A 23165-nucleotide genomic window follows, 5' to 3' on the forward strand; every position below is an offset into this window, starting at 1 on the left:
TACATAAGCCCAACAAAAACACGGAGGCGCCCCCTGTGGCGCGGTGCCACACTGCGTATGGTTACAGCGCGTAAAAAAATGACTTAAACGCAAATGAGAGAATACTAAATCAGCTGCAGGCTCCAACTCCCTGCCACCCTGAACAGGATAAGTGGTTAAAGAAAATAGATGTCTGGGAGTACTGTACTAATCAGAAATTTGCTCCAAATTATTCAATAAAATCAATAGGTGTGAATATTTTAGTTTGACTGGTTGTCACCCTTGACACTAATGAGGACAAGTGTAATAGAAAATGAATGGACTGTTAGTATATTAATCATTATAATAATCATAATTGGTATGTGCTTGTGCTGAATTAGCTAATTAACTAAGAAAATAGCTATCTGATTCTTAATGATTAATTAACTACTTATAATCCTCACGAAGAATTTGTTTACACTTGAATGCAAGTGGCAAGTTACAGTATGTAATGTAAATCTACTCATTTACTTTTTTTTCCTTCTTGTTTTTAAAATTATAATCACCTTTAAGCAATTTCCACAAGGGAACAGATGTTTAATTAATTGTGCACACTGAGTATTTCTCAAAACATCAGAAAAAAAAAGGAAGATCAAATGCAAGGCGCAAGGCATGTTTTTTTATGTCTTTTCCCCCAAGATGATATAGGTCAAAGAATGCAGCTTCTATATGTGACTCTCTGGAACATAAAGGAATATGTAGGCTAAGCCATCCTGTGGGTGTTCTGTGTAGCTATCCTCTATTCTGGCTACAAGCCTTTTCTTTGCAGGAAAATAAAAACACACGCTTAGTATGAGCCCACAATTGTTTGTTTTTCAAATGCTTTATTTGCTGTTAATTACTCTGTTGCATTGTTCGGAAAGCCGTCAAGAAGTTTATGGGCGGAGTTGTTTCGATGAGCAAACGGTCTTCTGTTTGGATGAGGGTTATAGGCCCCACCCCACAAGGCGTTGTCATTACTGTATTTACCGACGCACGTCTTAAGTGCCTTTTTTTTTAGCAGAAGTTTCCGTTTGACATGGTGTCCCATGTTCCGAGTGCCAGTTTAGCTCATAGATGTGTTGTTGATAAAACACAACCAGCAAAGCACATGCAGTTCAGCAGCTGATAGTTTAGAAGAAAAAAAACAACAACAAGAAAGCAAAAGAGATTCTTAATTGAAATCCCTTTTAAGAGCCCTCTCGCACATTCTCCGAGACACCTCGTTGCACTTTATTCACACCATCCCGTTTCTCACTTGCGTTAAAAGGAATCACGCTGTTGCATCTGATCTGGAGCGCTTTCAGGTCAGCATAATTAACTTCCTGCGGAGGCAGAAAAAGCAGCAGCGGCATCAGCCTTTAGTAGACGCCGTACATTCAAATGTCACTCAGTTTGCGGTAAAACTCCACCACGATAAAATTGGCAAATAAAGAAATGAGCATTTAGAAAAATAAAATTGGCCTTGTAATCACAAGAGTGAAGCTTCTTCCTACAGGAAGTAGGGACATATTATTCAACAAACGCAGCCGACTTCATAATTAAGTGGACATTACGTACAGACAAGCCATTTGCATTAATAAGGAAACACATTGTACAGATTACAGAAATAATGAACACACTCGTGGGCATCATTTGAATACAATGAGTTCACTATGAACATTTACAAATGAAATATTTGCTTTACATAAAGCAAGTCACAGACTGAAGGCCAGATTGTTAAGGTCAAAATGCTACCTTTGTACCAGGGATGGGCATAACAATCAATTCATCGATTAGCGATGGTAAAAAATTCTGACTATTGCATCGGTTTTACACCGGTTAACAAATGTTATTTGAGATGAAAGTAAACTTTTCTCAATGTTTTTTTTGTGGCGCTGATTTTGAATCTGCCCTGATTCTTCTTTTTTTTCCTACCACATCAGGTTTTCATAATATAACAATTTGGGATGTTCTACCTTTTTTTCAGACTGATACCAGTACGAGATCTTGAGTAGTCACCGATACCAAGTACCAACACCACTGGTGCTTTTGATACATACAATTTCCAAAAGAAAAACAGACAGACAGATTATTTTAAAGAAAGACCTTTATATCTCAATATGGATTTTTTCCTTAAAAGTGCATGACATTAATGGCAGTTCCTCATCTTTTAATTTCTAGTTTCTGATTGCAAAAAAAAAAAGCCACAAGAGGGTGGCCGTCGCTGTAAGTACTGATACCTTGAAGTAAGGCAGGGCATTAGCCCGATGTCAAATATTTAGTAATATTTATGAATTAAAGGCTAGGTTTAGCAACAGGTGAAATTATTTTCTGAAACGTCATAGCTATAAATTACAACGCATGGTAAAATCCATATTGCACAAGCTTTTATAGGTCAAACGTTAAAAAAAGAAAGAAAGAAAGAAAATACAAACATTTTTCAAATCAGCGTCAAAAATACTTTTACTGACCCATAAATCCATCTCTGATTCAAATTTGCTGTTGACCAGTGTCCTTGAATAATCTTGAAAATGGAGTGCACTGCTTGGCTGCAACCAGCAAAGGCGCTGTTGAGTCAGTCTCAACTAGTTTGTAGTCTCATGAAGAACATGTAAAACAGGAGCGGTCTTATCATTAGGCAAACATGGGCAATTGCCTGGAGTCCCGAGATTTCCAGAGGCCCTCAAACGTCTCATAAAAGCTAACTAATAATGTTTTCTTTGATTTAAAGCAGCTACTATTGTTTTAGTCTTAATTCAAATAATTAATTTATCATCGTGTCAAGTGCTGCTTGTCATGCAATGGATCATTCCATTATCTTACTGCACATGTCCTGACTTGATTGACGACAATAAACGAGTTGGCCTGTTGTGAAGAAAATGAGACGGAGTTACTGTCCAAGAATAGCGATGAAGAGGTGGGACTACCGACCTACTGTATATGTAACTGCGATTAGCAAAAGCTAAATGCTCTTGCTAGCAGTAGTCAAACTGCTGTCAGTGTCAGTTGAGCGGTCCAAATAGTGAACTATATTAAATGTTGATTGAGATGATTCACTAATGCGATAATAGACAGATTTGAAGGACTTTGCCTGGCGGAGAAAATAGGTGAATTTTCTCACATTTACACTTTTTAGTAGGGATGTTGGATACCACTTTTTTTCAGGCTGATAACAGTATGATTACTCACCGATAACCACAAGTACTTTTGATATATAAAATTTCTCCCAGAAAAAAATTATGCAAGATACATTTAAAGAATAAGCTATATATCCCAATATAGAATGTTTCCTTTATATTACACAAAATTAATGGCAATTTTATTTTTTTACTAATTTTTATCAGCTGCTATCGCGAGTATGGATGCCTGGTATCGGTACTCTCCCATCCCTATACTTTTTAGTCATGATTAACATCAATATAAATAGATGTATATTTTTTTGCCTGATATACACACAGTCAATTTTGTAGAGTACATTTTTCAGTTCTCTAAACAGAATAAAATTGAGAGTGGTACCACTCAACTCATTCACTGCCATTGACGGCTATAAATGTCAAAAATTTATTTGAACTATTTCTATTTGTTTAACATTTTTTTCTCCACTTTTGTTGACAAAAGTATGAAAACCTAGAGATTTTTTTTTTATTGTACATTGAGAACAGATATAAAATTTGTGATTAATCGTGAGTTAACTATTGAATGCGATTAATTACAATTAAAAAATGTAATCGCCTGACGAGATGATTATTAAAAATTAGGGGCATATATATCGTAATTAATTGCATGACTTCAATAGTTAACTCACGATTAATTTTATATCTGTTCTAAATGTACAATAAAAAAAATCTAGGTTTTCATACTCTTGTTAACAAAAGTCGATTTTTTTTAAACAAATAGAAATAGTTAAAATGATTTTTTGACGTTTATAACCGTCAATGGCAGTGAATGAGTTTTAAGAGTAAAATGTACTCTACAAAATTTATTGCGTATGGCCCTGTGATTAGATGTGTATTGGGCCCCCAAATACGCCCCTGCGTGCTTTATGAGTTTGCTCATTACAACACTGACATGGAACTAGAAGTCCAGAACATTCACAGAAAGAGATTCTGCAGTCCCATTGGAAAAAAATATCAAGGTAATTTGGTGAAATGCCCATCCCTACTTTGTACAAGTACCGCAAAATAGCAACATGTTGAACTATCTTCCGGCATCTCACACAGCAGTCGGCGGGTGTCCGCCGTTACGGCCGTTGAGCGTCAGCCGCCTCATAGAGCGAGTCCTGAAAGAGCCCTCGGGGTGAAAAGAATCCGGCTTATCCTCGCAGCGGAAGACCATTAAGAATCCATTTCTGTAATTTTTATTCATCCAGCCGTAGAGGAGCGGGTTGGCAAAGGTGGAACACATAGCCACGATATGGAAGACGGTGTAGATGAGTTTATACTCATTGAACACGAAGATCAGGTCCAGATCGCTGGCCAGCTGAAAAACGTGGAAGGGCAGCCAGCAGATGGCGAACACCACCACCACCAGAGCCAACATCTTGGTGGTCTTTTTGCGGCGCTTGATGGCATCGTTGCGAGTCGACGGGCTGATGTGATTCTTCAGCTTGACCCAGATGCAGATATAAGCATAACTGATGATAGCTAGGGGGATAATGTACTGTAGGAGCAGCATGGAGAGGCTGTAGATGACGCCGTCCCTGCTGGTCCCATGCGGCCAACTCTCGAAGCACACGGCGAAGTGCAGATTAATGTTGGGGATCTCTTCGTAGCGGTACTCCCTGAAGATGGCCAAGGGTGCCGCCAGGACCGCCGAGATAGTCCAAGTGAGAGCCATGATGAGGAAGCTGGCGTGCCACGTGAGGCGCTGGCCCAGGTAGAAGACGATGCAGCGGTAGCGCTCCAGGGCGATGACGGTCAGGGTGAGGATGGACACGTGCACGCTCAGGGCCTGGGCGAAGGGCACCATGTGGCACAGCACGGCGCCGAACTTCCACTCGTCGAGCAGCGTGTAGACCAGCGTGAAGGGAAGGCACAAAGTGTCCACCAGCAAGTCCGCCAGCGCCAAGTTGGCTATGAAGAAGTTGGTGACCGTTCGCATATTCCTGTAGCGGATGATCATGTAGATGACAAGCGCGTTCCCCAGAAGCCCCAGCAGGATGATGAGGGAGTAAGCCGTGATGAGGGTGATCTGCACCCCGAGGTGCTTGGTGATGTCCGTTTCGAAGCCGCGGTTGCTTAAATCCTTGCTTCCGTTGGGGAGAATCCACACGCCCGTTTCATCAGGCTCCCATTCTCCTGTGCCGTTGGATGCATCCGGGGGGCTCATTTCTTCTCCAGGTTGTGCAAACACCTGAGAGGGAATCGGGCCCGCCTTGCTTCTGTCAAGGACAGAGAACAACGAAATAAGTCACTGCAAGAATATTTGTTTTCCTTCCAATTACTGTCATGTCTACTGCACTGAAACCATCCGGCATGCCACAATTCTATACGTTCAGCACACAACCCAAATCATCAGGGTATATCCTGAGCAAAGATTCCTAAACCTTCTATGGCCTTCCTCATTCAAACTCCCCAAACTGAAAATTAATCTCAGACCTATTTATTTCAATGTGGATCACCTAAACATTTCTCATGCTGTTTGTTTCCAAGTGAACCTCATTGCTGTTTCTTTCATTATGCAAAATACTGCCAAATGGAGCAACCTGAAGCATTCCAACACGGATACATTCAAGTAAATAAGGCGGTCAAGAAAATAAGGTCTTGCGCCCCCCGCCATCCCATTATTGCATAACCACTTAATCCAAAATATGTCATGAAAACCCATACAGTATATATATATATATATATATGCCTCTTCCTGTAGGTTTCAGCATTTAGTTTCACCTTCCTCCACTTCAAATGAAATATACTCATTAGAGGGACATAATGAGATGAAAATGAGTTTTTGCATGCACAGACCCGCCAATCAAATATGCTCCTATTTCTACCTTTATTTTATTTGTTAAATCGTCTGCTTCGTGAATGTTTATTTTGTTATGCACCAAACCCTGTGCCATTTTATGGGCTACAGGAAATAATGATAATGTCAGTCATTTCAATGCACCATTAGACCTGCAGATGCACTAAAATATACATTTGGGGCATTAAAATATACCATTTATTCTCATCAAATTGAACACCACATAACGTACTATATACATTGTCAGTGAATTGCTTATATAAAGCCAATGTAGGATTTCTGGTTTGTTTCAGAGAAAGAAACATGCAGCTTTGTTGACATTTTGATAAGGATGCATTATGCAAGGTAAACCGTGTCGCTATTTCCATTTGGGTTAAAGCATGCATGCGTGTGTCTCAAATTTGGAGGTAGGCTACATCTGTTTGCTTGTATTAAAACTCAAAACAAAAAAGATGAAATGTAACATAAAATAACTTGAATAGTCTGCGTATCAAAGCACGATAAGCACTAAGTACTTTTCTAAACACCGACAACGTGTTAAAAACATCCCTCTCTGATCAATCTTGATGTCCAGTCTGCTGATCTGTCCAATACACCTGCTGGAGCGAAATCCTCAGTTAGTTCATTGGAATGTTAATAATGATATATTCCGTGCGTAATTGCTCTCCATCCGAGCGAACGTTTTTCAAATACTTTCCATTTACGCATGTCCGACAGGTGCACATTCACAAATAAAACAACCCGTGACTGACCGGTACAATTTGTACTTCTTTTTTTTTTTGACACCCTCCACAAACAATTGGTTTGAGGTCTACGCAGACACAAGTAACGCCAAACAGTACCTAATCGATTTTCTTTCAAACGGAGAGATCCGTGCCACCGGCAGTCATTGAAAAGTTGAAAATCACACGAGCAGTGGACTCACCTTTCGCTTTATATCGCCTCTCCGAAGCGTGTCTTCACCCGACAGTGGCAAGAAACAAGCGGGGATATGCCAAGCTCCTCCCAAGCTGTAAGTTCCTGGTGCGCATCTTGGGTGGCTCAGCGTTGAGTCCCCGAGCACATCAAGCATCAGGCGGCTCGGAATTAAACCAGCTCGGTCTTCATCGTCAAGTACGTGCCATCGAATGGGAAGCAAGTGCCAAGCATATTGCATAATTAGGTATGATGCAGGTCCTCATAATCAGATAGACACGCCCAGGGGGCAATCTAGGACGAGAATGTTTGGGGTGGGGACCTCTAATCATAATGCACATTGCAAGTTTGATATAAACACAATAAGAGCAAACGTTACATAATAGACTTGTGACAAGTGCCTGTAAGATAGCCTACTATATAAATCTATGCTGTTCTATAAGTTGCTGTTATTTGTCTATTTTTCCGTATTGTTATTAAAAAAAAACACACACATTTTAACTCATTAGTATAGAAAAGTCACAAATTCATAAATAAGTTAACACCTTGACCTTTTGTGTCTTTAAGGCCACCATAGTCGGGGGGTCTCAAAGGCTGACCAAATGCTGCATTTGAGGAAGGTAGGAAGTCGGACTTTTCCAAACTGCAACCAGGAGAACTGCACCGGAACGCCCCTTTAGACTCGGAGGTCCAAGTTGCGAAGTCAGAAAAAAAAAAGGACTTTGACTTCACTGACTGGCTTCAATTTGACATCACTCAACATGGCGACCCCCAGGCATAGACTGTGAATGGCCAAACTTAATTTACAAGCTTGTGAACATCACTATTTATTATTACATTAATTTAGTTATAAAAAAAAAGTAACTTCATGTAATACAACACGGTCTGTTTTAAACCAGAACAACAATTAATTCATTGGAATCAGTCATCTTTGTTGTTTATATTCACCTTGAGCGCTTTGAAGTCGGAACTAGGACAATCCAAGTGGGATATTTTGGACTTCTCACCTTCCTCGAATGCAGCATAGTATCTTGCAGTGAACTAACCATTTTTTGTGTGTGTGCTATCTTACTGTGTATTTCAATTCAAATCTAAAACTGCATCACTGACTTTGTTGTGTCGAATGAGAAACATGAGTGATGACTTGTGGTTTTCCCATCAACGAAATAGGCACATTTCAGGTCAAAATAACCGGCTCTTTTGATTTATGCTTCTGTGCCACTAAAAGAAAAGTGTCGAAAATGTTCACACCATACTGAAATGAGATCTACACCATCAAGCATGAAGCAGATGTAGGATCATGAATGTTGAGACAAGTCCTCCTACCATCAGGTGTGTGACTGGTCCTCATCATCAAGCATGAGGCAGTTTCATCAAACATGAGGCAAGTCCTCATTATCATATACGTGAAATAAGTCCATCAAGTATGCGACATGCCACGCCATTAAAGACCATGTAAAGTGAATTCAATTTTTGGTATCTAAATACATTTAACGTATTTGAACATAAGCGCTGAAAACGTGTGCAAAGACCAATTAAGAATTGCTAAGCTAGCATATTACACAATTTCAACTTGTCTGGATTTTTGGGCATGGCTAAAACCAAGTCCAAGTACGCACTTGGGCTTTCTGGTTGAGTTGGCCGTCTCCCACTATTGAAGTACTGAGCACTGAGCGTCATTCTATTAGTAGCTATCTGCCACAATTGTGAGCTACTTAGTAATAATAACCTAATTGTACCACTAAAGAATGCAGCTAGCTAGCAAGCTATGCTAGATAAAGGCATCATAACTGAAGTTGTATGTGTTTTGTGGTATTTGGGCTACAGTGTCTCCGCAAGGTAGCAAGCTAACGAGCTAGCTGATTCGTTGACTGATGTGGGCCCACACAACAGACACTTCAGGGAAAGTTAACTATTACATTAGATAGCCCGCAAGCTAGCTAGCTTGTTTTTTGTGCCATGTAAGGGTCCATGTAACAGAGCCACTTCAGGGAAAAGTTAACTGTTTATTAAACACAGCAGCACACGATATTCAGGCTGTGACTCACACTATTTGCACACATGCTGGAAGAACGTATTTGAGTGACAAGTAAGAATCCAGCAGGGCATGTTATCAGCGCATTTAGCGGACATGACCACAACGCCTGACAACTGGAAAGAAGGCATTTATTTTTCATGATTTTGAGCCTCATTTTAAATACTTGCCGATTTATTTATTCATTCAAATTTGGCAGGCTTGTTAACAACACTGTTCTCTGTGGTGCGCCAAATTGACAAGACGTTTTTATTTTCACTTTACAGGGATTTTAACGACTGTCTTAAGGGCTCAAGAATGAGGCTGGTCTACACAACCAAGAATGAGACAGGTCCAGAAACATCATCAAGTATCAGGTTGGTCCGAATCACATATTAGAAAAGACAATCAAGTACGAGGCCACTATGGACCCTCAATTATGAGGTTGAGCCACACCATCAAGTGCTGGCATGAGGTCAACAGCAGCAAGCGTGTGGTAGATCCATCAGTCTATGCAGTACAGTACTAGGCAGGTCCTCCTAATCAAGTAGGAGACATAATACATTTTCCACACTGTTAAACACTGTCATGAGGATGTACTTTGTTGCCTTATCCTAGCTCAAGTGGAACAACATTCTTTCATTCGGAATCTCTCCTAGCATGCCTGCATGTGTGTGATCTGGTTCTACTGCATGTGTGGTGTGCATTACAAAGCATACGTCAGATTGTTAGCTGAATCCCCCCACCCCCACCCCCCACAAGGGACTATAATGACTAACGTTATAAACTATGATGTAGCATCAAGTATCAGGTAGGTGCAAAGGCAAAGCATATAGAGAGTATGAGGCAAGTCGATCAATTATGTGACAGGTCCTCATGATCAGGTGTGAGACAGTTCCATCACATTTGAGCCAAGTCCTCAACGTCAAGTACAATATATATATTTTATAATATATATATTTTTCCCATTAAAACCCTGTCGTATATGATCTGACACATGCATTGCACGGATAATCCATGAGAGGGCAGTATCATCCAGCTGATGGCAGAGCCAACTTCAGCAGGGTAACAAGATGGCGTTCACATGTCATGTGACCAGCGGTTGACCAATCACAGCGTAGTGATTGGTCAACTGCTGGTCACATGACACATGGCTCTGGCTGATGGTTTTTCCAGCGACTTTGCAAGATCACTCCAATTGAGAAAGAACAGACACTTATACTTATTACTGGTGGGAAATGTTCTTTCTGATTTTTGGAAATACTAATATGTTTGATATGTCTGTTTATTATCATATTTTTGACAGTTACAAATGTACAAATTTAAAGCATTGTAATCGGATGTATCAAATATGACACAAATCAAAAGTCATATGTGGAAGTTGATTTAAAAAAAAAAAATTGTTTGTTCAAAAGGACCAATAAATACTCTATTTACAAAGAATCAGAATTTTCTCTCATATATTTCATGGTTCAGGCTTTACAGGGTTAACTCCTATTTAATTGCACTCATTTGATTATCTGCTTTAAAGTCCAAGAGTCAGCGTATTCACACCATTAGCAGATATATAAGAGAGGGTAATCAAATATGAAACTGTTATGAATGGCACAGCCTTACCATCAAGTACCGGCATGAGGTCAAAAACCTCCATCACACATGAGGCAGGTGATTCAAGTACATTAAGCATGTCCTCATAAAGTAAATTACGAAGCACGGCCAAAGGGTCTACAATCAAGTATGGGACAAGTCGATCATGTATGTATTTAGGTTATACCGTCAAGTACTTGTACGAGCTCCATAGCGTGAAGTCTGAGGCAGGTCTCCGCTCTCCATCATCCCCACCCACCAGTACTTAGAGATTTATGCAGCATTTACACATTTGTGATGACTTTTCCAACTCATCTGCTTATCATTGTACAGGAAATAAATGATATGCCAGATCAGCTTAAAAGTCATTTATCTTTACAGCTTCTTCCTTGTGAGTCACATGCAAAACGCCAAAGGAACGGCTGTAAAAATGAATCTATAACGCTTTATAACTGGTGTCCGGTCTTTATTTGACTTCAAACATTCACCTAATGATATTTTAATTTATCACGGCTAAGACCTGATCCTCATCTGTTATAAATGACGTGTCAATTATTGAGACATTTATAAGTCATTCACAAGGACTTTTGGATCACTGATAGTTTAGTAAGCCGGTCATGCTTTCAACTCTAACCCTGACACATTTCTCTTAATGCTTACTAAGAGTGGATGCGGGCCCAAAGCTTCTTACAAACCTTTCTGCATCTGCCTTATCTGAAGAGGAAACAATTTGTCACCAGCGAGGGTGTTACACATCATTTGTTCTCTTCACCTCCAGCTACGAAGGAACATTAAATCCAAGTAAGTTATTTGCAAACTTTTAAGCAGCCCGCATTTCATGCACCATATAACATTATTTGGATGCCAAGTGGGCCTTTTGTAATTGTATTCAACACCAGGAAATACGACTTGTTTTATGAAGTGAGAATTTCTTGATGAGTAGCCAGCCAGCAAAATAGACGTTCGGTACATGCGGACATAGAAAACTGTGCAATGTTTTAGTTCGAGGCTCATAGAGGAAAAAATTGGGCCAAGTGTCTTTTTAACTACTGTACATCAAACAAAGCTAAAGCACTGGGCGATATATTTGACTCTGAGCTAAATTCCATCCCACACTTCAATAACATTGCAAAAACTGCATGCTTTTATCTCGAGCCAGTTTTTCAAAAAAAAAAAAATATTAGTCATTTGCAATTACTGCAGAATTAAGCAGCCCATCTGTGGATAAAGACCAGAAAGAGATAATATGTTACACCGGAGAGGCCCTGCCTTTTACTCCCTGTTTATTTCAGGATCGATTTTAAGGTTCTTTTATACGTTTATAAAACATTTCACGGTCTTGGACTATCTTCTTATACCCTTTCAGATGGATATTCAAATTCTCTGGTATCAGTATATTAGCAATATAAAGTCAGAACTCAGACCGACTGCGAAGCGGCACTAACCTATGAAACAACTTTCTATTAATAAATCATAATTATTTTAGTTATGTTATATGTTAATTTAGCACTATGTGCTGATTTTTTTGTATGAAGGGTGCTATACAAGTAAAGGACCGATTGTTTGATTGATGCTGATGAAAACAAGGACAAGCTTGCCTGAACTGTTTTGTAATACAACGTTTTCCTTTTGAGGCAATAGTCAATCCAAAGAGCTTATTATTGTTATATTTATTGTGCATTTCAATATGACTCTGAAATCAGTAATCAGGTTATAACCAAAATGCTAGTTGGGATGTTTCAAAGGAAACATAGCTGCCTCCAGGAAGACATTTGTTTTGCTCGCAAAATGAAAGCGCACAGCGCCATAGGCTAACCGAAAATTACTTTTTGGAAAATAATCGTAATTTCCTTCACGTCCAATGTTTGGCCTTAAAAAAAAACCAATAAATAACCCAACTTCCCCTGCATAAATGGGATGTCACATAACAAGTCCAGCCTGGAATGAAGCCGATTAATGACTGCACACACAGCGGCTGAAATTCTGGCAGTTTTCATAGTCAGATAATGAAGGAAAGTTGGACTTAAGTAGAAACACAAGCCATGGTAGAATGCAAAGACGCATGCAAACTGAAACTCTCACTTTTTAAATTGAGGGATATTTGGTTTTTGGGTCTCAAAAACAGGATTTGTCTGCTAAAAAGAGGTCACTTAATTTTAATCCGACTTTAACAATCTGAGCGAGAGCACTGACTTTTAAAGCTGTGTTGATATATCCACGTTTCAAACACTCCACTGTGTTCCCACAGTGGAGTGTTTTAAGTCTCGTCTTAAGACCCACTTTTATTCCTTGACTTTTAGTTCAGTGTGGTCCTCTGGGATTTTTCATGTTTTATTTTTTTATATTTTTATCGATTTATTTTTTCAATATATATTTTTAATGTATTTATTTTTATTTCTATTTCTAATCGATTTAAAAAATATATATTTTATGTTTTTATTTTCATGTATTCATTTATATATATTTTTATATGTATTTTTTATTTTTATTTTACTTATTGTATTTTTGTATTTTATTGGCTGTTTTTTTATAGTTTTTTACTATGTGTATGATAGTGTGCGGATCTCAATGTGCAGTGCCTTGGAAACACTTGTTTATAAAATGTGCTATAGAAACAAAATGGATTCAATTGGATATAAGAAGAGACATGCAGACTTAAAAGCCATTACAGTAAGTCCCATAGCTACCAAAAAAATTTCTACATAAATACACAAATTGCTATTTTTAGTCTCCGCTCGAGGCAGACACATGCAAGATTATTTGTTGGCCTGCTTGTTTCCAACTTTTGGTGGTTGCTCTTTTGTTTACGGTCACCACCATTGATGGCTTTTCATGTTCTGAGTCATGAGACACAACTTTAACCTTTTCCGGGTTGAAATATGGGCGAAGAAATGGTATTTGGGAGGAAATAATAATACATTTTCTGCCCGAGGGCATATGCAATAGAGCAACATGGAGCGGTGTGACTGTTTGATGGGGTTTGGAGATCATTTTGACATTTACACAGCCGAGGCTATTGAATTAGTATCTTAAACGGATGAAACAAATTGAGATGAAACCCATGAGCAAACATTCTCAGCACGCATATAAGGAAAGTAAAGAAAGCCATGCAGCCAAAGCAGTGACTTGCTTTTATGAGGCCGAAGACCTGTTGATTGTTAACTAATGATAATTCAGAGACGGAGCTGCCATCAAAGGAAGACTTTGACCAGCTTAAGAGTTCACCCACTAAAATTATGTCTTGGGAATTGAATAGCAGAATGTGAGGTCATCCAGGAGCATTGCATCTGAGCTGTTGCCTCTTAACTGATCATCCCAGGTGATCTTTGTGTCGTGCAAGTGGGATTTAATGATACAATAATGATTGCCTCAGCAACATGAGCTGGCCTTGTATTGACCAGGGCACCCTGGCTCTCCACCTCAATTTTTCCCTTCAATTGCAAGAGCCATCCCCGACCTCTCTCTCTATGTGTACTGAGTCAATTTGCAGTGAAACCTGTCAGATATCCTTGCTTGACCTGCCTGCAATATGCGATGTATGTCCTTGCGAGAAACTTTGTGATCTCTATCAATCCTCTGAATTGCACCGGGCAGGCTTTAAAGAGTGCCGGGGCTGAACAATCCACTCAACGAAGGTGATTTTAATCTTCTTTTGCTGCTTCACCAGTGGCGGTATAAATCAGTGTTAACCCAAACCCTGAGCACGGATTCTGCATATATACTTAACATCTAATGGTGGTTTGTGACTGTCCGGGGCTGTGAGACTGATTTGAGTGCACTAGAGTAATCTTCTGTGACGCCTTCTCGTCGCACAGACACAAAACCCGATGCACACACAGCTTGGCGAGTTCTGTCTTTGTCTGTTTCTGTGTGAAGTGTAGGCCTTATGGTTTACTGAGAGAATGGAAATGTGGAATGTCAATCAGGCTTCTTATGCAACTTTCAATGGAAGGAAAACATGACCTTGTTGCAGCCTCGACTTCCAAGACAGATGGCCTTTCGTTCTTCTTCACTCATTACTAAGAATTGATTAAAGGGACTGACTGTGTGTGAAGTTTTCTAATTGGATGCCGGGTAAACAATTGCGTGGGATGCTTTGATTGCATCCCCCACTGTTTTCTTTTGATTTGAGTCTGGGCTGATGAGGAGTGAGTAGATATCTTTCATGAAGGACTTTATCAATAATATCTTTTTTTTCGTCATTTGTTTTCTCAACACATCTGGCCAGATCGTCAGTAATTAGTCGAGAATAAACGATCAATGAAAAAGCTAGACTGGATTCCGAATCATATACTCAAAATCAAATCAAGATAACTAATAATGTTGTGTACACTATGTGATTTATATATGTATCTGAATATTAAAATGAGATTAAAAAATGATCTCGTGGGGGCTCTTCATCTGAACCTTGAGGATTCAGATCATCAGTCAGCTCAGATGTCGCCACCAGCAGAATGTTCTCCAAAGCATCTCTCTCATCTCTCGCTCAGAGTGAAGGTGATCTCATCTGGAAAGAGACCAGGGTGTCAATGATGTGTCTGACAACTCAGGTGTTGACTGGAATTGCCTTAACAGAGGCTCTCCTCCTGTTTCTCCTTTCTCCATAACAGTTGGGTCAAAATTTACCCAAGTGGGGTCAAAAAGGGACCAAACTAAATTTTTGGAGTTAATTGAATAAACCAAAAAGTTAACCCACAAAACAACCCCCAAATTGGGTTGATTTGTTGATTATCAATTACATTTGATTCAACTCTTTGGGCTAAATACCTCAACAAGTTGGGTTGGTTATTTTTTTCAATTAAATTGGATTCGTCAATTAACCCAAAAAGTTGGGTCAAAGGAATAACCTACAATACAACCCCAATGTTGGGTTGCTTTGTGAGTTATTTATTTAATTAGTCCTAACTTTTTTGGGCTAAATACCTCAAAAAGTTGGGTTGGTTCATTTTTAGGTCAATTCAATTGGGTTATTCAATGGACCCAAAAAGTTTGGGTTAATTGAATAAACCAAAACGTTAACCCACAAAATAACACCCAAATTGGGTTGATTTGTAGGTTATTCATTTCATTTGACCCAAGCTTTTGGGCTAAATACCTCAACAAGTTCGGTTGATTAATTTTTTACGCAATTCAAATGGGTTAGTCAATGAACCCAAAAAGTTGGGTCAAATTAATAACTTACAATACAACATAAATTGGTCTGTGGTTTGTGGGTTATTTATTTAATTTGGCCCAACTTTTTGGGATAAATATCTCAAAAAGTTGGGTTGGTTCATTTTTGGGCCAATTCAATTGGGTTATTCAATGGACCCAAAAAGTTAGGTCAAATGAAAAAACAAAACAAAACAACCCCAAAATTTGTTTTTGTTTTTACAAATAAATGTGAAAACTATTATTAGTGTCTGCGTTTTTGGGATCCAACACCTGAACATAACACAACTGTTTTTAGAGTGTGGTAATGATGTGCTTCCTTTATTTATTTGAGCAATGTATGATTAAAAGTCCGTTTTTTTTAAAAGCTGCAAAATTTTCATTATTATGAAATGTATTGCCTAAAAAAATCTTCCAAACCATCATTATTGTTTTTATTGTTTTTAGCTTTAATAATTTGCAAGGGTAAATTACACAAATTAGAGTCAATAAAGTCTCCAGGCTGTCGTGAGAGGTGCCGATCCGACAATGAATCACATTGACTTTTCTAATGACTTCTATGTTTGCGCAGTGGCAAAATACAACTGCTTTCAAACTGTTGAAGAAATAGGGTCAATATCTTTACAACACATGCAGGGGCATAGCCATCATTTTAAAAGTGTGGGGCGGGGGGGGACATTTGTCCTGGAATATGTCAACTTTTATGAGCAAAAGATCATTCTCTCATATTCAATTGCGCCTCCTATAGTGGTCAAATACCTAAATAACCAAACTGTCAAACTGATGAAAAACACAATGACAATAAAACACAAGTTGTGACTTGACTATTGCTCTGACCAATATAGTCTTAAGCCTCTTAAATGTGTATACTGTTTGAGCGAAATGCCTAACGTGGACAAACATTTCAGTAAGCCAGACTATATATAACATTGACTAAAATACGCTACAGTTGCAGGTATGCTTGGTTTTGTGTTGTGGTGATATTATCTTATGTTAGCTGGAAGCATATTGAATGTATTCGCTGACAAAAAAAAAATTGTAGCCCCTTCCAGGTCCTTTCAGTAAAATTGAGCGAGAAGAGATTGTTGACATGCCACCTTTCATGTGTGTGATGTGGTGATGTGTGCAACATAAATTGGTCAGGTAAATACTTGAATTAAAACCTTTGTTTGCAGTTTATTAAAATTGAATTAATTACATTATTTGTGCACTATAACAAAACAGTTAAATGATAATTACCCGACGTGTTCCCCAAAACATATGTTTTTTTGTTTTTTTATGCTAGAGCATACAGAAGGCTTTTGTGCAGCCTCCCTAATAAACACATACCTATATGACTGCCGATACTTAATTGCCACCCGAATGGGCCTATCACAGGAGTGTACTTTCAGTTCCACCTACACTTTTCATGCTGTGGCAAAACAAAGTGAAGAACTTGAAAATGTTTTGCTTTAAACATCATTTTATTTGCCCAGAATTGATATATTTTGTAGTCTTTTTATTAGTTTCTAGTGGGCCAAAAGCTAAACGAATAATTTGAGATCATCCGATTCCATTTCAGATAGTTGTTGCCTGTATTTGAAGCCGAACATTTATTTTGTATAGGTGCATTCTTTGTTGTGTTATCGTCAGATTTGTCTGAGATCATTTATGCGCCTACTCGTGTTATTCTGGTTTGTCCTTTTATTTCTTGTAACAAATCAAGTCCAAATAAACAAGATGTGTGTCTGAAAATCATTCTCTCTCTCTCTCTCTCTCTCTCTCTCTCTCTCTCTCTCTCTCTCTCTCTCTGTCCCTCCAGCCTGGAGAAAGTGTCACTTCATCATGGCTGTTCCTGCAACACCATCAATTCCACAACCCACCAAAGGCAACATTCGGGAGCAGCTGACATGTGCCATTTGCTGCGACCTTTTCCAGGAGCTTGCATGCATCTCCAGAAACTTGAGGGGTAACACAAAGGCCCGTGACCTGGCCACAGTGCCTTCAGGAGTTCATGTGCCAGTACTACGACGCAGCTACCATGGTGGGAGAAGTCAGGGCCATGAGCGAGGGCACTTAGATTAATCATGTTGAGGTGAGGCCACGAGGGATCATTTCGCTAGTTTTTTTTACACAAGAAAACTAAAATGTCAGGAAAAATTTGGAATACTGAAATAGTTATAAATCTCAATTTAGTCACAAATGTGAATTAAATAGTATTGCGATACGCTTCTGTCAAAAATAAAATGAGACCACGGTAGCTCTCCATTTTCTCCGCGGCTACAGTAGGTTGCGTCTTTTTCACTCCCAAAGCGTGCTGCTCCCAGAGAAACAAGAAGCATGCAGTGAAATCTGGAAACGTTTTGGGTACCTTGTCAACAGCCAGGGCAAGCCGACAGACGTGACAAAGCCCGTCTGCGAAGCTTATTATTAAGCGCCTCAGGCAAAAGGAGGGAGCACATATTTGACCAAGCATATTTTCTACGTTTCTAAGGATGCAAAAAATAATAAATTTACATTTAGATATGATGGTAAATATTAAAGATATTAAAACATATTTTATCTATCTAAGCACCCTTCCTGTCAGAAACTATCTTTCTGACGATGCAAAAAATAAATAAATAAATGAAGAGAGTTCATGCCTTGATCAGGTGCCAATGTATAATGTTGAAAAAAGTGGATTAAAGAATCTTGTGCATCATTTGGATAACATTCCTGGGACAAGTTAACAAAACAAAATTTAAAAAAGCCTGCTGTCCACCATAAAGCACGAGAAAGTAAGTGGGGTTGGGGAAGTGTGTGTGAGGGGGGGGGGGGCAGTCAGTTCTTGTACAAACAAACAAAAAGCGATAAGTGCCTCTAATGACCCTCTCACCTGGTGGACAAAGCCTCAGTCTAGCCCTTGCGTATTTTGTGCATTTCAGCCTCAAGGTGTGCTTCAGATCGAGTTCAGAAAATTCACGGGGGAAAAAAACAAAAACAAAACACAGAACAATATGAAATTCCATGTTTTGTCATCAACTAATTCATCTGGTGTTTTTATTTTATTTTTTGTTTTAATATTTTAATATTTTAATATTTTAATATTTTAATATTTTAATATTTTAATATTTTAATATTTTAATATTTTAATATTTTAATATTTTAATATTTTAATATTTTTTGTGCGTGAGTGTAATTTTTCAGACTTAGTTTTTTAAATACATTTTAGACTTTTCCAGCTTTCTGTCAAGTTTCTGACATTTTTGGCAATTTTATGGACAAATTCTCCCTTTTTTGCGACATTTTATGGACATTTTCATTTATTTATTTATTTATTTACATTTTTCAGGCTTTTTTGCCAATTTTGTGTACATTTTGTGGTAATTTTATGCTTTTCTTTCGTTTTTGTTTTTATTTTTGGACATATTATAGTTACTTTTTAAACACTACATATATATATATATATATATATATATATACACATACATATAATTTATTTATTTATTTTATTTTTGCCATTGTCTCGTTTCAGTTCGTATTCTGACAAAATTCTCCCTGTGTTTTTGTGAGATTTTGCTTCCTATCTTCCCAAAAATGTCCATGTTAGCTAAATGAATCTTTAAAATTGAATAGATGTTAAAATCTAGTAGGTGTTTTGCATGTAGTTTCATCCTGACAGAGTAGTAGGAAAGTTTTCCACTCCAGCAAAAAGGAATAATGCACCCCAAAAGAAAGAAATGAAAATGAAGAAACTTTTTGCATTTCTAATCCAAACTTTGCCAGAAATGAAAGCGATAACCTTTCCAATTTGGTCACATCGATTTTGCGTTTTCACTTGACAAGACTGAATGAGGCACACTTATTATGTCTTTGTTGTAGCACTGATCTCTATATCTTTTGTTGCGCAGAAACAGCTGAAAGAGGCAGTGCGGGGCCATCGCCTGAGGAAAGACGGCTTCATGGTAGGTACCACATAAAGGTGCACTCCTGCAGAGCACTTAGCAGATAAGGATGCAAGCGTCCCTCCATAATGGCTGTGTACAGTATGCCATTGCATATATGTAATGATATTTGCAAATGCAGTAAGTGACGCGTGCTTTGGTGTGTGCGATGACTGTTTTACAGCTTGCTTGCCTAATACACTCACAGAAATAGTCAAGCCTAACTTTAAAATATATATATAATTTTTTTTACATAACAAATTCCTTTAACCATTTGCATCATGAAGAAACGATTTAGGCAAAACAAAACAAAGCAAAAAAAATGACTTAGGCAATTATTTTAAAAGGGTGACAATATGATACATATTGATTAGTCTAATGAAGTCTATTTATTTTAAATGCATAATCCTCGGGTTTATGTATTTAGTATTAATAAAGTATAATTACTTTTTTGTTTTTACGTTTTTTAGATGTCTGCACTCAGAAATGTTTCAAACCTAACTTAAGATTTATATGTTTTTTTTACATGACAAATTCCCTTTTACTTTTTTTAAATGTTGATATTTTTAACACAGACCTACCCAATAAAACATATATGATACATATTGATTAGTCTAATAAAGCCTATTTATTTGAAATGCATAATCCTCAGGTTTCTGCATTTCGTATTAATAAAGTATAATTACTTTTTTATTTTTAAGTTTTTCGGATGCCTGCGCTCACAGAAATATTTCAAGTCTAACTTAAAATGTATGTAATTTTTTTTACATGACAAATTCCCAATTACTTATTTTTTTTTTGGGGTGGATCATTTTAACACAAACCTGCCAAATAAACCTTATATGAATTATATTCATTAGTCTAATAAAGCCTATTCATATGCAATACATAATCCTCAGGTTTATGTATTTAGTATTAATAAAGTATAATTACTTTTTCTGTTTTATTTTTTATTTTTGGGACGCCTGCATTCAGTTTCATCCCCAAAACATAAAAATGTAAAAAAACAAAAAAAACAATGGACATCAGTGTTTTTCACATTGCAGCGAAGATATGCTATTTATCAAGTTTAGTTAAACTGATTATTATGCAATTCAAACAATAAACTTTATGTATTTTAAATAAATACAAAATACATAAACCTGAGGATTATGCATTTTCTAATAAATACGCTTTATTAGACTAATGAATATTTATCATATTAGGTTATTTGGTAGGTTAAGATAAAAAAAATAAAATACAAAAAGTAAATAGGAATTTGTCATGTAAAAAAAATTACAGCCGCGTCAAATGCAAAAAAAAAAGAGGTGAGTTTAGTTAAATGACAAAAGTGCATTTAGACGCAGAAAAGGTGTATGCCAATGAAAACACATTAAGTGCGTTACAGATGGACGATAAGTGCCCGACCCTTTGTAAACATTCTCTAGTTGTTTGACAAGCAGACCTTCGAGTCTAAGAATGAATTCATGACACCTTCTTCACATGTGTACTTTTGCAGAAGTGTTATAAGCGCTCTCAGAATAACATCATAGTATTCATAGTCTTTGTAAATTCCCGCTCGTAATAAAAAATGCATCCAAAGCTGCTTCGTGATCCCAGCGGTCTGCCTTTACTCCAGCCGGTCGGAGAGGATCAGCAGCCCCCCCCATCAGTGGGGAATTACCAACTCTCCATCAGATCCTGCGTGATGAGGAGGCTTCTCTGCTGGAGCACTTAAAGGCGAAGATGGAGAAAGTCCGGCGTCATGTGGAGCGCATCGAAATGATGGAGGAAAATATGACGGGTCGGCGCTGAGCCGCCGTGGAGGTTTCAGCCATGGTTGAGGTGAGACGTTAATGGCAAAATGGTGCGTGAAATAAGTCAAGTGTATCCCTCGGTGACAATATTCCTCACGATTACTTGTAGTAAGACCTCCATTTTGTTTTCCTGGCCATGCAAGCGCTTTATTGATTTCAAATAGGAGATCATCTGACTCAATCAAAGCTATCTGTCAAAGGATCTGTCAAAAGATTTTGAGTGAGGCTCAATCCAAGATGCGAAAGAAAAACATGATATGTAAGGTTACCATTATTCTGGAAACTGACTCTACCTTGATGGAACCAACCAATGTTGCTTCAAAACTCATATTCCAAAAATTTCATATTAATCAGAATGTCATGTTTAGACTAGTGAGGTCACATATAACATATTATTGTCATGACATCTTAGTTGCATCTCATTTTTCAACATTTACATTCGTTAAAAAAATCACTTTATTGTCAGTGTGTTATTTGTCAAACTATTTACAAAATACTGGTGGAAAATAACTGAAATATTCTGCACTATTCCAATTTTTCCAACTAGTGCTTTCCCAGAGGTAACGTTCCTCCCTGCAAGCAAGCGAATCAAACAAATCACCGTCGCATGTCCTTTCAGGTTTTGAAAATATTCCATCCATCCATCCTATTTCTGTTCCGTGAATACTCCCGTATAATAATGGTGTGGCTAAAGCACATTTCAAAATGCTGGTAGAAATTCTGTGGGAGAGAAGATGTTAGCTTTCCAAATCAATAGCACAATTAGCAGGATTTGACAATTGAAGTGCGACCTCCCGCTGCTCTGAAACTGCTGGAGTAGCAGAAACGCTGAATGCTGCTGCCTGGAAGAAGGTTAGAAAAGAAATATGTGCCTTCCTTCCTCGCGGGCAGCGGAGTGTTTTGTGAAATAAATCCTTGTCAGGACAATAAACGAGCAGACGGGACGTGAATATTTGAATTTTTATTTTAGTTTTGACGTGTCAGTGAAACTTGTGCTCTTTGTATAATGCAGAATGTTGAAAAAAAACATCAGAGTCATCTTTGTCACCTCACATTAATGATAATAAGTGTATTTGAGTTGTCAGTCATTAATGGACATTTTTCCCTCCTGTTTAAAATAAATAAATAAATAAAATAAAAATAAGTTTAAAAAAACAACAACAAAAATAAATAAATAAATACATAAATACATAAATAAAAATTATTTTCTGTAGCTCCCACAACTACGTATGTTTTCTTTTTGTTGTGATGACTAATGGGTTGCTTTAATTAAATTAAATTAAATGTAATTTAATTAAAAATAATTATTTTTTTAATTTGTAATTTAATTTTTTTTTGATTTGAATTAAGATAATTATTTACTAGGGGTGTGCTCAAAAATCGATTCCCATAAGAATCGCAATTCTCATTTAGTACCCGATTTGGCCACTTGGGGGCAGTGTGGTTCCACGCGGTCTAATACACTGTTAAGTTGTAGCCGCATTAGAGAGTAGAAGGAAAAAAGTCACGATCAAGTTATGTTGATAAAAGTAGTTTTTTTTGCAGCGTGGAGCCGTGCTTTTGAGTGATAAAAGCGCGCTAATTAGCATTAGAGAGTCGAAAATTGATTCTGAATCGAATCGCAGGCCCAAAAATCGGAATTTAATCAAATGGTGAGCCATTCAAAGAATACCACCCCTATTATTTACTATTATTATTTACTTATTATTATCATTTATTAATTTTTTATTTAATTCAAATAAATATGTGACTCTGTTACGAGACATCACATGGAGAAAGACGTTCCAGTCACAGAAATCAGGTGATCATTTGTTTGTGGGCTTCATTAGACCCGAATTAGATCTGGACTGAAAACTATCT

At 37.7% G+C, this 23165-nt stretch overlaps 2 protein-coding genes across 5 annotated transcripts in view; one reads left to right on the plus strand and one right to left on the minus strand.

Moving 5' to 3' along the window:
• Nucleotides 1-23165, plus strand: part of flt4 (fms related receptor tyrosine kinase 4) — a 98546-nt gene that overhangs the window by 1541 nt on the left and 73840 nt on the right. Inside the window, exons 2-5 of one of the 2 annotated variants that reach the window (XM_086085761.1) lie at nucleotides 9157-9246; nucleotides 17409-17681; nucleotides 19477-19530; nucleotides 21128-21333. The gene's annotated coding sequence lies outside the window, so the exon portion shown is untranslated. Of the gene's footprint in view, nucleotides 1-9156; nucleotides 9247-11148; nucleotides 11258-17408; nucleotides 17682-19476; nucleotides 19531-21127; nucleotides 21334-23165 lie in introns of those variants that run through there. The other variant, XM_086085762.1, reaches the window with a different exon arrangement.
• npy7r (neuropeptide Y receptor Y7) lies at nucleotides 888-7073 on the minus strand. 3 transcript variants are annotated; one of them, XM_086084059.1, is made up of 2 exons: nucleotides 6866-7073; nucleotides 888-5356 (listed from the first exon to the last, which is right to left on the minus strand). In XM_086084059.1, the coding sequence occupies exon 2, from the start codon at nucleotides 5305-5307 to the stop codon at nucleotides 4192-4194; it is 1116 nt and encodes a 371-aa protein (XP_085940185.1). In that variant the 5' UTR covers nucleotides 5308-5356; nucleotides 6866-7073; the 3' UTR covers nucleotides 888-4191. The 3 variants fall into 3 exon arrangements, with proteins under 3 accessions (XP_085940185.1, XP_085940184.1, XP_085940186.1); XM_086084058.1 differs by having other exon boundaries at nucleotides 888-5359; XM_086084060.1 differs by lacking the exon at nucleotides 6866-7073 and adding an exon at nucleotides 6783-6858 and having other exon boundaries at nucleotides 888-5359.

Source organism: Leptonotus elevatus, chromosome 9, assembly GCF_054856555.1.
Source record: "Leptonotus elevatus isolate MCC_2025b chromosome 9, RoL_Lele_1.0, whole genome shotgun sequence".
Lineage (NCBI taxonomy): Eukaryota > Metazoa > Chordata > Actinopteri > Syngnathiformes > Syngnathidae > Leptonotus > Leptonotus elevatus.